General features: G+C 29.4%; 1 protein-coding gene across 1 annotated transcript; it reads left to right on the top strand.

The window, feature by feature from the left end:
- Positions 1-11,244: 11,244 nt before the first annotated feature.
- Positions 11,245-12,177, top strand: LOC127286151 (piggyBac transposable element-derived protein 3-like). Its single transcript, XM_051312466.1, has one exon. It carries the CDS (start codon positions 11,245-11,247, stop codon positions 12,175-12,177), a length of 933 nt encoding a protein of 310 aa, XP_051168423.1.
- The last annotated feature ends 2,961 nt before the right edge of the window (positions 12,178-15,138 follow it).

The raw sequence follows: 15,138 nt of genomic DNA, 5'->3' as shown, positions 1-15,138 counted from the left end.
CTTAAATATAATCAAGGTGTACATATTCTTTCAATTACTAACAACTTAAATATAATACTAACACCATATATATATGCTGCTGTTTGCCTTTGTTGTGTCGCTACAATATTCATAGAATAATAATGCATGAAACATTAGTACTATAAGAGTAATTTAAGTTACAATAATTTCTCTCGCATTTAATTTTTTCTTGGTTTACTTAATTATGCCCTATATCACTTATAATAGAATACAATATTCGCTTAAAATAAGAATATCTAACTGATTGCTTGTAGAACGCTTTGCTTATTAATCATGCTAGTAACGCTAAAAAATACAAAGTTTAAATAAAAAAAAAAAAAAAATATTTTTCATTTTGTTTACTTTAAATATAATTTTAATGGACATGATTTAAATAATAAGATATTATCATCTAATTAAAAAGGAACATTGTGTTTTACTATAAAACAAAATGTCACTATAATATTATATTACCATATTAGTAAGTATTACTAAAAGTATTTTAATCAAACTGTATTTATCCATTACTTATTCACTTTTTATAATTAAAATATAAGATCCTATAATTTTCAGACAATGTTGCTTTGAGAGTCAACTGTTTAGCTTAATATAAAACTGCCCTACAAAAAATAAAAGAAAAACATAAATTTAACGAAATTTAAGACAACTGAATGACACAAAATATTATTATTCGTTAATATTAATAACTAATAATAATATTACAATATATAATCTTACTTCAAAAAAAAAAATTATATAAACATTAGTAACTATCTTTTATTAATTATACAGCTTCGTCATTCAGAAGAAAAAAAAAAAAAAAAAAAAAAAAAAACAATTTATTATGCTACTATATTTATCTATTAATATAAAGTTAGTACTCTATTCATAACTATTAAATAATATCAACTTTTACATTATTACTAATTTTTCGAATTGAATCGTAACGTCTATATTAATATAATCCACATCTATGCTTAAGTTAATTTTATACTCGTAATACACTTTTAGCATGTTTTGAATTACCATTTAATTACCTATATATAATCAGTTAATTTTATCGTGCTTAGTATTAAAAAAAAAAGTAATAATGATTATAATATCATAATTATTTTTTTTTAAACAAAATTTATTTTACCAAGTCGGTTACTATCTATAATTTTTCAGGAATAAATATTTACTTAATCAATATTATTAGCACATACTATGAATTATATGCCTTACTGGATCTACATTAATATTTGATACTTGTCACACTTTTGTCCTATTATTAATAGTATTTAGTTACAATTATTCATTATATTCAATATTATTATTACTATAAGTTAGAAATTTAGGTTACTAAACACTAATCGCAGTAATCATCCCTTTTTTAAACCTAATGAAGAATGTATGTTTAAATTTACAATTACTAACGTAACATTAATTACAATGCTTATCTATTATTAACCTACACATATATATATCATAACTATATGCACCTTACACATAATGAAAAATAATATTTAAAAAGACGACAGGAATTTTGTCTTCCTTTCCTCTATTTAAGTAATAAAATTATATCCTTTTCGTAAAAAAAAACAAAAAAAAAATATAAAAAATAAAAATAAAAAAAAAAATTTTTTATAATAAATTTTTTATTTTATATATATATAATATTCTAAAACACAAAAATATCTATTCTACAGATGGAATTGCCCTTATTTGGATGGATTTCCGATGTTAAAAACTACATTTTTATTGCCTTCAGAGTCATAGCCTTTATTATAATTATGATTATGGCTCGATACATGTATACCTGCTGCAGATCCATGCACCAGAGACGCCAAAGAATAAGAAATGCTACTGCAGGACAATAAAATATCTGTCAACTTTCTTGATTACATCGAGGGCAATGCAAATTTCAAGGAGGGAGGACAACGAGCATAAAATTTTGACCATTTAATTTCAAATAAATGCGGATCAATAAAGAAAATATATTCTGCAAGAATGGATATCTATATATATATATATATATCCAGGCGTTTCGCTATACAGCACCATGCATCGTGAATCATCTACAGTAGTGTCGCACCAGTGTATTGTCAGTGCGACAGAAAATGAGTAAAAAGAAAGAGAGAAGATACGCGAAGATGGACAGCGATGGACTACAATCATCGCCACATAAGAGATAAGGAGGCATTGTATAATGCGAATGAACTCCTTCACTCTTTATGTTACCCTAATATAAAAATTATAGTGATCATCACGTTATTCAAAATTTTGGCCCACTAAACAAAATTTGAATAACCGAAATACTTTATAAAAAATATTAATATTAATATTGATTTTATTATTAAAAAAAAAAAAAATTTTTTTTAATAACGAGATGATCATTTTACATATATCTAAATGTTTTAATTATATTTTATCAAATGAATTTTTAAATTTATATTTATAAATATTTTATAAAAAAAAGAAAGAAGAAGAAACTTTAATTATCTACGTTAATTTCAAAATTATATTATATTAAATTAGTATTAAATTTTGTATAAATATTTAAAAAAAAGAAAATGGTTTTCGTAAGGACCATGCAGGAAGGAAGTTAAATATTAAAATTAAGAATTTATATAAAAAATATAAAAATATTTTATTGAAAACACACACACATTCACACTACAATTCTCACCACAAACACACTTACAAACAATGACGCATTCCAAAATAAAAATAAATTATTAAAAAAAAAAAATTTTTTTTTTAAAATATACATATACATAACTTCCTATCTATGCACTGTTCTTGTTTACCGTAAATGAAATAATCGAAATTCGCGGTTGGCACCCTTACAGTATGAGTGTAAGAAAATGAGTATTTTTTTTGTTAAAAAAAAAAAAAAAAGAGAGAAACGTCACGTTTTAAAGAAAAGGGCAGCCCAAAAACAATTTCATGTTCAATCGGGACATTGAACAATTCTAAGGAGGGAGGACTGTTACATCCCAGTAACAAATTTTAAACTTCGTTCAATACATATATATATATATAAATAATAAACCATAAAATTTATTTCGTATTTAAAACAGTTAAAAATAATATCTTAAAACTATAATTATTTCAAAAATTATATAAAAGCATTGATTCATATTCATATACGCGCGACTATATCTATATATATGCATATCTCTGCCTGCATGTTATGACTCGTCGCGAGCGAGCGATATATATAGATATAGTGCGTACAGGCATGGATATGTGAATATAGATATAGCGAGTAGATGCATCACCAAAGGTGACCTCCCGCTACAGAAGGGCTATGCTGAGGAATCGCGTGTGGTTGTTGAACAAGAGCGAAAACTATCTACACTAGTTTTCGCCCTAATTCTTCAAAATTAATTAATTCTTTTTGCTATTATATTTAAAATACAGTTATCTATTACTTTAAAATAATAAATCTTACACATTTTAAACTTAAAGCATTTAAAATGCCATTATTCAAAAATATAAATAATGTTCAGTATATAAAATTTTTCTAATTTGAATCCCACGCAATGCTTCAGCTAATTCTTAGGAATTGTTTTTGCAGCTGCATAAAATATAAAGTCTTATGCGATGATCTACTTTTCACTTGTATCAAATCGCATAGGCTAACCTTTGACTTGAATATCGAAAGCCTGGTAGGCTATTCCTAGAAATTAAACCTATGCCATTTGACACTACTACGCATATTACTCAGAAGCAGCGAGTGGACTTATGACTCATGTAAGCGTTAGCGAGGCGCAAGCACAGTATTCTAGCGTCGCAATATTGTGAGATGCTTGTAGACAATGTAATAGCGATACTTGTGCTATTCGATACAGGATGCAGGTGTTCATCTAAGCTCTGAGAATTGTTACAGTTCTATGAAAATCTAAGAGTCAAGCTTAGAGATGGGGTGATCTTTGAACTTATTTACTCCCACTGAGGGTAATTTTCTAGTATAAAAACCCATGCAAATCCATTGTCAATCGTCAGTTGCTCCGGAATCATTCTATAATTCATTTTCTTAAAGTAAATTCACCATCGTGAAGCTTGACCCTTCGGTTATTTTGAAAGTTCTACGACTGTAACTCTTGCATCTCAAACAGTATATGTTTACTCGTTGTTCGGTTTTTGAGCAAGTAATCATCATCGCCAGATTTGTGAGCTTGTCAATTATTGAAATTTAAAATAAATCGTCGTATTAGTGTATTCTCATTTATTGATTTTGCAAACGTGACGTGTGTGCATTTCGGAGTTTACGAACTAAAAAAAACTGTGAAGAAGTCCCAACTGTTCCTTTTAAGGAGTTGTAAAAACTCACAGCGTCGCTGACAAGTGCCAACTTGTTTTATATTCATTTCTGCCCTCTGAACAGAGGTAATTGTAAGTACTATATTTATAAAACACAATTTTCTTTGTAACAACATTTTTACACTAAAACTCCTTTGTAATATTTTGAGTTCAATTCATTTATATTAATAAATTATACAAAGTTTAAATTAATAAAATTCTTTATTAATTTCTCATTTACCTAAATTTATCATAACTATTCATATTCAACTTAACAATTATAAGTGGAAAGGCAATTATTTAATAGTAAATTACTTAAAGACGACCCCCATAGGATCGATAGGAACAAACGTTCTCACATAAAAATAAATGGTCAAGCCTTACCAACTTGACTTAATCAGCCTACCATTCCTCCAAAATTTAAAAATTGATTTTATTAATTAAAATTAAATTCAACCTCGCCTTTCGCTCGGGATGTAACAATATTTTAAGCTTTAAACTTATATATTAACATAAAATCTTTTATTAAATTACAAAGAATTGAATAATTATTTAATAATTGAACGAAATAAAATAGACAGGAATAAGGAAGAAAAAAAGTCAATATATTTTATTATTAAAAAATTACAAAAACATTTCAAAATTTTATCAAATTTTATCAAATGCGTATGCTAAATCATTCTTCTTCACTAAAATCGAAGATGCGTCGACCACAGAATCGAGAGCAAGAAGACTGTATACTGAAACAAAGCAAAAAAAATATAATAATAATGAAATAAATAAATAATAAATAAATTAATCAAGAATTTCAAGAGAACAATAATTAAAGAAAACTTACATGTCCGACACAGGACTAAGGGTTTGACTATTTTAAAATCCTCAAAAGAAACTTCCCATTTAAATCTATTTCGACAAATACTTGTCAAAATATTCACGGCACTTTCTCGCTTTTCTTTCCAAAAAGCTAAATAAAAAAATCCTAAGTGTTCTTCCACTTGACGTAATCTAAAACTAAGTAATTCTACTTTTTTACAAGAAGTTTCAAGATTTAAATTTTCCAAATTATCACTTGTTGTCGAATTTTCAAAAACTGAGAGATTAAAATTCTCAAGGGCTTGAGAAGCCGATTCTTCCTCTAAACTATCCACCAATTCAAGAATTTCCTCTAAGTCACTCATTTTATCACAATAGATAAATCATTACTACTTACCATTTCTAGAAGACTCCCCTATTATATCCGAAGAAACTTCTTGCACAGAATCAACATAAATTACAGTATCGTTGGAATCCTCCATCGCGGATCTCTATAGAGAAACTGACGATGCTCCACACCCCCAAAAACTCATCACCAAAGCACATGATGTCAAAAATGATGACAATAAACAAGTTTGCACACTCAATCAACAAAAAATCAACAAAATTTAGAAACTCATCCTTTTTCATTTTATGACTACAACTTCTCGTTATAAATTAAAATTTTATTTTATCGGGACGATAAACAATCTAAGGAGGGAGGGCTGTTACATCCCGGTAACAAATTTTCCATTTAATTTCTCTTTTAATTTATGCAAAACGATTATCATAAATATATATATATATATATGGGACGTTCTTTGTCAACCGGACCACCCCATCTCTCCATAATTGGTTTAATTTAAAAAATTTTTATCATATTGGAAAAATTAGCTTGGAATGTCTACTTTTTAATTCCGTTGGGCGCTTTTTGAAATTCAAAATGGCGACTTAAATATGGCGCCTAAACGACATAAAAAACACAAAAAATCCACTAATATGATCTAAATTATTGTTTAAAGCTTCACATATGACGATAAAAATAACGACAACATAGTTTACTTACAAACTGATAACGTATCTCCATTCAAAATTCAAAAATTCTAAATGGCGGATTAAATATGGCGGATAAAATTAAAAATTGAGCTAGACTCGTGAAAATTACTACTTGGGGGTTTTCGAGGTCGCTGGTTACAAATTTGATGTCAGTTTTTAAAAATAATAAATGACGGACCAAAAATTTAAAAAATTGAGGTAATTTCGTAAAAATGTCTACATAGGGGTTTTTTTGGTCGCTGATTACAAAGCCAATGTCAGTTTAAAAAAAAATTTAAATGGTTGATGACAAATCTCTATTTAAAATTGAAAATGGCGGATTCAATATGGTGAACAAAAATTGAAAAATGGTTTAGATTTGCCTGAAACTTGTTACTCGGGGGTTTTTGGGGTCACTGATTACGAATCTGCGGTTACTTTTTAAAAATTCTAAATAGTGGACCAAAAATCCAAAAAATTGAGCTAAACTCGTTAAAATGTCTACCTAAGGATTTTGCAGAACAATCTTTACGAATTCATCGTTACTTTTTAAAAAATCAAAATGGTGAATCTAAAATGGTAGACCAAAATATAAAAAATTGATCTAACTTTTATATATTGAACGTAAAAAAGTGCCATTTGAACTTATCAAATACAACGCCAGATAACTTTTTATGGAAATTACGTGAGGATTATTTAATTTAATAATCATAAAACTAGCTTAATTTTTTAATTCTATCCGCCATTTTGAATTTTAAATAGAGATTTGTCATCAACCATTTAATATTTTTTTAAAACTGACATCGGCTTTGTAATCAGCGACCAAAAAACCCCTATGTATCCATTTTTACGAAATTACCTCAATTTTTTAAATTTTTGGTCCACCATTTATTATTTTTAAAAACTGACATCAAATTTGTAACCAGCGACCTTGAAAACCCCCAAGTAGTAATTTTCACGAGTCTAGCTCAATTTTTAATTTTATCCGCCATTTTGAATTTCAAAAAGCGCCCAACGGAATTAAAAAGTAGACATTCCAAGCTAATTTTTCCAATATGATAAAAATTTTTTAAATTAAACCAATTATGGAGAGATGGGGTGGTCCGGTTGACAAAGAACGTCCCATATAATTTAATTAATAAAACACTTAAAACCTAATTAAATACAACTATATAGTATAATTAATAATTATAAAGTATAAAACCTTATTATTGATTATAGATCCGATTAAAATTCAATTTAAATCTAGCGACATGTAGGTATTAGAGCAGCGGTTTGTAAATTATCTAAGCATATGATAATTGTCCGATTGTCGCGCTTCTAAACTTTATTATTCAGACAAATGATAAGTAGCCAACGAGTAGTTGTCTTAAGTTTACCGTCGATAAGATTGGTACCTAAATTCAAATGTTATAAATCAACCTTTGTTCAAGACTTGAAAATGTATTAGTTATTACTGAAATCTGATACTTTGTACGTGCTTTCTATCTTTTAGCTCAAAAACGTGACTTCTACTTTTTTGGCTCTTGCACGTGTTTTACCCCCCTTAAATTCTATGCAATTAACTAGTATATAAACCCCTGAATTGTGAAGAACAAATGTCATTAACTTCGACGCATTCTTGTAATTCGTTAATTGTTAAGTTCGGCCCTTCAATCGTGTATCTTGCAGTTAGAGTCAGTGTAATTATCAAAGGAAATTCGTTTCTTTACCTAAAGTACGGAATAAAATTGCATAATTGAATCTAATTTCGACACTACATAATTGTCGTATAATTTCTTTGTATTAATTGTTTCTCTTTCGAATTCGGTGCAAGTTGATTCCGTTATGAAGAAACAATTTTCTTTTGTATCAAGGTACTGTAACGTGAATGCAACATTTAGAAAAACATTAATAATTGTAATAAAGTGTAAAAGTCATGTATATGAGTGAATATTAACGAACTGAAATCTTATAATTGCAACCTGTGTGGCAGCCGTGTTCAGCCGGTTGCAGCCTGCTAATTGTCAGTTGAATCTAAGATATTAACTGTAAGTACATCTAATTGTTATTCTATGAAACATTGAGACAATAAATCGTCTTAAAAAGGGAATGTGCATGTAATTTATTTAACGAGAACCCTTAGTTCTTTCAAAGTGACGCGACCCTACATTATAAATAAATGCAGATCTTACCAATCTGTTAATCAGATAAACTTGCTTCTCAATTATTTATTTAACAATAAATAAAGTCTACCATTGCTCGGGACGTGACTCTCATACATATATATACACATACTCCTTTTATTTAAATATATAACTAATTAATATACGTGAATTTTAAATGCAATCGGTATTGCCTATGGAAAGGGGCTATTGGAAAATTCGCGTAATAGTAAAAATGAAAATTTATATATGTCTGGATGTAACAGTCCTCCCCCCTTTGAATTAAAGTTTTGTTATGCGAATTTTCTAATATTACATTGCTTTGATGATTGATGATTTTCAAGATTGAAAACAGAAATTTGCTGACAGGAGAGTTTGTAGAGTGCAGATGTGCTTTACCAATATATGTGTGATGTTGAAGAAGGATGTGCAACGTCCGTGAAGCTGGCCGGAACATACCGTAATATGAAAATATTCACTACATGAGAATTAAGGGCTCATTAAGGGCTAATTAGGGCTGTGTGTCTTGAATTTTGGGCTTTTGATTTATTTAAGGAAAATGACACCCGGCTAACTTCATATTGAAGCTGGCCGGAAACACGCATAGCTTCTATATTACTGCTCCAATTAACTTCTAAGTGGCAGAAACATTTAGGGTTCATTAAGCCCTTTAAGAATACACTATATTATTAGTTGAAAAGTTTCAGTTTTTTAAAAAAAGTCATGGTTCCGGCCTGCTTCACGTTGAAGCTGGCCGGAAACACGCATAACTTCTATGGCACTGCTCCTATTAACTTCTAAGTGGTTAAAAAATTTAGGGCTCATTCAGGATTACTAAAAAAACGCAATTTCTTATTCAGAGCACTACCATTTTATAAGAAATTTCTTCAATAAAGATTTTTATGAATTTTAAGGTTTCTATTGTAACCGATATTATGATACCCGCCGCTTCTTCAACATAAAATGATGTAATTTTAATTGTTTTATTATAAGCAATGTTCATGTACGTATACAGCAGTGCACTCAATGATGGTAAAGTGTGTTGCATGTGAATTTAATGTAAAATTTTGTATTTAAATAACGTTTTATTGGCAATTATAATTTGCCGTAAACGTGACATATAAATAAATTTTCGAAATTCGAAATGCTTTACAAGAAAATTAATCTGGTTTGAGATATTTCTCACTATTAAACTTCTAAATACAAGTCTAGAAACAGGAGGTACAACTTCGGTAGTGGGGGTACAGGACAAATACGTAAGAGTATGGTCTTCTGAAATTAACCCTTTAACGACGAGATGTGCTGTTTTTCAACATAAATTTCAAACGCCTACAATTTGTAGAAAGAAGCCATAAAATTTTTCAAAAGCCCTTATCTTACTATTTTTGGGGTCGCTCTTTCGAATGGCGTGGTCAAAATTTTCAAAAAATGATATATAACCCTTCTTTTTTTCAAAAATACTAAAAAAAGTCAAGTTTTTTGAATGCAATTTTTTTTTAAATAATTTTTTTCTCCCCCATAACATTTTTTAAATAAAACAAAAAGTATCAGAAACATGTTCCCAATAGTTGTACTTGGAAAATAGCCGTTTATAATTTTTATTTTTTTCGATTTTGGATTTAAAATGGCGCTTGAAGGACAAAAAAATTTCCTAATTTTACTTAAGATCACAAACTTTTTCAAAATTGCTCAAATCTGATTGAAATTTGTTACACGGAGGTTTTTGGGGTTGCTGATTACGAATCTGAAGTCAGATGCAAAAAATTCAAAATGGCGGACTCAATATGGCGGACGAATTTTTTAAAATTTACTCCGATTTGCTTGAAATTTGATACTCGGGAGTTTTTTGTGTCGCTGATTACGAATCTGAATTCAGTTTCAAAAAATTCAAAATGGCGGATCCAATATGGTGGACAAATTTTGTGAAATTCATAGAATTCTGTTGAAACTCGTTACTCGGAGGTTTTTGGGGTCGCTGATTACAAACCTGAAGTCAGATTAAAAAAATTCAAAATGGCGGATCCAAAATGGCGGACTAATTTTTTAAAATTGCTCAGATTTGCATGAAATTTGATACTCAGGGGTTTTTTGGGTCGCTGATTACGAATCTGAATTCAGATTCAAAAAATTCAAATTGGCGGATCCAAAATGGTGGACTAATTTTTCAAAATTACTCAGATTTGCATGAAATTTGTTACTCTGGGGGTTTCGGGGTCGCTCATTAAGAATATGAAGTCACATTTCAAATATTCAAAATGACGAAATTATTATACTCTATTTATTGTGATTCTACCAGTAGCAAGTAATCTATATTTCACAATATATTTCAGAATCAAAAAGCTAACCACTGGAACTGCAGATATAAATAAATTGTTTAAAACTGATCTACCATAAAATCTTTACCATAAAATCTTAACCATAAAATCGCCGAAAAGGGGACTTGAAAAAATGCTAAATCGAAGTAGATTTAGCCTGAATATATTGGTCAATTTTCTTACACACCAAACTCTGGAAGGATTACTTTGATTTTCGGGGCTATGAAATTTTATTCTCGAAAATTATCGCGGGTCATTCAGATGCTATTGGTTCTGTTTTCAAATGTAGATCTTGAGACCAATAATCACGTTGAAGTATCCAATAAGTTGTAATACTGTTCACTATATCAAACTTATGTCTCAGGCTCAGCATAATTTCATTAAAATTTTTTTTTCTGTTTATATTATTTTCAATGAAACTCATAATCAGATTTTAATTTTCTTGAGAGTTGTAATTTTTATACAAGTTACTATATAATACAGCATTTTGCAAAAAGTCAAAACGATCTTCAGACTTTTAAATATCTTATTCAAATATCAATATTTTCATCGACTAAAAAGTAAATGATCACAGTTCATTTGTTTGTCAAACCTCAAAATTTTCATCGACTAACAAGTGAATAATCACGGTTCATTTGTTATTGCTAATTAATATAAAAAACGGCCATGAGATGTCAGTTACTGAATTAGAAGTTTTCATTGGCTTAATAATATTTACAATGTATAACCAAAGATTGTCTCAACGGGATTATTGGTCTCAAGATCCACATTTGAAAGCAGAACCAGTGGCATCTGCAATGACACGCGATAATTTTGAAAACATAAAATCAAAAATAAAATTCCACGAACCCGAATATCAAAATAATGCTGACAGAGAATGGCGTGTAAGAAAATTGACTGATATATTCCGGAGCAATCTAATTCGATTTGGCATTTTTTCAAGTTCACTATCCATCGACGAGATGATGTTAAGATTTTATGGAAGGTCAGTTTTGAAGCAGTTTATAAAAGGTAAACCAGTAAGGTTTGGAATAAAATTATGGGCTCTCTGCAGTTCCAATGGTTACCTTTTTGATTTTGAAATATATTGTGGCAAAATGGACAATAAAAGTGAAAAATTAGCAAACTGTACTCTTGGTAGTCGTGTTGTTATAAATATGTTACAAGTCGTTTTCCGTAATGTACATCTGCGTAACCGAGAAGATCTGCACATTTATTTTGACAATCTCTTCACTAGTCCGGATCTTCTAGTTCATTTGAAAAAATATGGATTAGTTGCTACTGGTACAGTCAGAGCAAATAGAGTCAATATCAAGAATGCAATCACAGAGAAAGATGAAAGAGGAAAATGGGAAGTGAAACACGAAAAAAAGAGTGGCATAAATTTCATAACTGTGATGGACTCCAAACCAGTTTCTTTATTATCCACTGCAGCTGGAGTAACGCCACTGGGAAAAGTAAAACGTCGTCAGAAAGGCAAGAAAGAAAAAAAAGAATTAGATTTTCCGAATGCGTTTATGCTGTATAATCAGTTCATGGGTGGCGTTGATTTACACGATCAACGATGCAATGCAATAGAGCCAATTATAAGATCGAAGAAATAGACGTGGATAATTTTTATTCGAATAATCCAATCAGCAATTGCTAATTCCACGATTTTATACAATCTTTTTCATGAAAAAAAAGAAAGTACAAAATTTTTGGCTATGTGCATCAGTAAAGATTATTTGAGCAAAGCAAGAACGGGGAAGTCGTCAGTACATGAGACAGAAAAACAACATTTACCTCGATACTGTTGCACCTCAAAATGCAAAATCCGAACAAGAAAATACTGCAAAACCTGCAAGTTGTTTTACTGCGACAATTGCTTCAAAAAAACGCATAGCACAAATTAAAAGTTTTTAATAAAAAGTTGAAAAAAGTGAATTATTAAATTGAAAAAACAAAAAAAAATTATAAAACAAAGCAAAAAACAAAAAAAAAATTAAAAATCACTGAAAAAATACAAAAAAAATGATTCTCTATATCGCCTACCTCCTCGTGGTGAGAATCGGGCAACTTTAATTCTTTAAAGGCTTAAGGCGACTTCATATTCTTAATTAGCGACCTCGAAAACCCCAGAGTAACAAATTTCATGCAAATCTGAGCAATTTTAAAAAATTAGTCCGCCATTTTGGATCCGCCATTTTGAATTTTTTTAATCTGACTTCGGGTTTGTAATCAGCGACCCCAAAAACCTCCGAGTAACGAGTTTCAACAGAATTCTATGAATTTCACAAAATTTGTCCACCATATTGGATCCGCCATTTTGAATTTTTTGAAACTGAATTCAGATTCGTAATCAGCGACCCAAAAAACTCCCGAGTATCAAATTTCAAGCAAATCGGAGTAAATTTTAAAAAATTCGTCCGCCATATTGAGTCCGCCATTTTGAATTTTTTGCATCTGACTTCAGATTCGTAATCAGCAACCCCAAAAACCTCCGTGTAACAAATTTCAATCAGATTTGAGCAATTTTGAAAAAGTTTGTGATCTTAAGTAAAATTAGGAAATTTTTTTGTCCTTCAAGCGCCATTTTAAATCCAAAATCGAAAAAAATAAAAATTATAAACGGCTAGTTTCCAAGTACAACTATTGGGAACACGTTTCTGATACTTTTTGTTTTATTTAAAAAATGTTATGGGGGAGAAAAAAATTATTTAAAAAAAATTGCATTCAATAAACTTGACTTTTTTTAGTATTTTTGAAAAAAAGAAGGGTTATATATCATTTTTTGAAAATTTTGACTACGCCATTCGAAAGAGCGACCCCAAAAATAGTAAGATAAGGGCTTTTCAAAAATTTTATGGCTTCTTTCTACAAATTGTAGGCGTTTGAAATTTATGTTGAAAAACAGCACATCTCGTCGTTAAAGGGTTAATTAAAAAAAGGACTCTATTCAATACTTTTTTTTACTGGGAATCTTGTAACTTTTTGCATCAATCTAATTGAAAATTGAAGTTACTATAAACATTCATGTACGTACGAGACCACTGTCAATTGTTCGGGGTGAAGTAAATATTTTCTACTTAATATAGGTATTGCAAAAAAATCAGAAACAGCACATTTTTTTACTTAATCTTTAACTTAATCAAAATATGTATTTTTTGTCACAAAACAATTTAAGTTATGATAATAACTTTATCATTTGTATAAATAAATATTATTCTTATTTACAAACGTATTAAGGATTTTACCACGGAAGAAGTAGTTTTCACAAATTTTGCACTTTACCAAACTTTATATACACACTGATTTAGATTTAAAATAAACTTATTTGTTCAAACAATTTTTAAACAAAGGACAATTGCTGTTTACTAACTTTTTACATAATGGAGTTTTTCCTAATTTTGCAATTCACCATACTTGAAATAAATATTTAACTTTAAATTAAAAATTAAATCATTATTAAATAATTAATAACCAAACTAATATTGTAACATTATTATTAATTATTATTGTTTTTCTCCCTTCTGAGAAAAAAACTAATTTAGATGAATTAAAATGAATTAACTTTTTTGGCAAGATTCAATTCATATTTATCGCTAAGCAAGATTCAGTGAAGCCCCGACGAATTGAAAAGATTAAATCTCAAAAGTTTGTCCATTGCATTGGGACGAATAGAGAGTTTGAAAGTTGAATACAGCTTTGTCGAATTCAAGAGAATTTCATAACACAGATCGTAATCATAAACGGAGGAATGAGTTGGAGAAGGATAAACAATATACCTATCCTTCTCCAACTCATGCTTCTGTTTACGTTTGCAATTGCGTTTACGACAATATCCTGCTCAAGCCTTGAGCAATGCATTGGTATGTCCGCTGGGGCGTGGCTTAATCATTTATCCTACAATTAGTAGTTCCATTTTTCACCACCATAGTTAAAAGTATTTCTGATTGATGGATGTTGGGCAATTATCCTAATTTTAGTAGTTACAAATATTATCACCAGAGAGCGATTTGTAGTAACGGACTTCCCAATAGCCTCTGCAGGGCTCTACAATGCAAACCTCTACAACAGAAGCTATCCATTGCCCAAGACATATTTGTCCACTATTATGAACATAACATGAATGGATTCCATTGTTTTTTAAATGCGACATTTTTATGTCAACTACTTAAGCATACTGAATAAAATTTTTTACTTCTTTGGCAACTGCCTAAGGCTATTCTCACAAAATGCTGTTTCTATACCCTTATGTTGAAAACAATATAATAATATAATGAAATTTATTGTGTTTTTATGTTCAACATAAGGACATAAAAAGAGCTTTTTGTAGACATAGCCTAACTCTAACCTTGTTGGGTGCAATTTTCCACCGGATGTGTTCTATTGAATTGAAAGTTTCATTATAATACTGACTAATAACATACGTAACATTGAAAATCTTCTAGGCCCAGATTAAAAATAATGCATAGGAAAATTTCGAAAATACATGTAGAACCAGCCAACTTCAATTGATACATGTATTAATATTCTCACCAGTTTTCTTACAAAATATAAAATAATTCTTGACAAAATATGAA

Source organism: Leptopilina boulardi, unplaced genomic scaffold (genome assembly GCF_019393585.1).
Source record: "Leptopilina boulardi isolate dan_hultmark-lab unplaced genomic scaffold, ZJU_Lbou_2.1 LbouV2_350, whole genome shotgun sequence".
Lineage (NCBI taxonomy): Eukaryota > Metazoa > Arthropoda > Insecta > Hymenoptera > Figitidae > Leptopilina > Leptopilina boulardi.
Note: the sequence above shows the minus strand (reverse complement) of the source record. Positions and strands in the feature narration are given on the sequence as shown.

What these genes read in the sequence shown, in the direction of transcription:
- LOC127286151 (XM_051312466.1), top strand. Translation starts at nt 11,245, where the DNA reads ATGTCAGTTACTGAATTAGAAGTTTTCATTGGCTTAATAATATTTACA.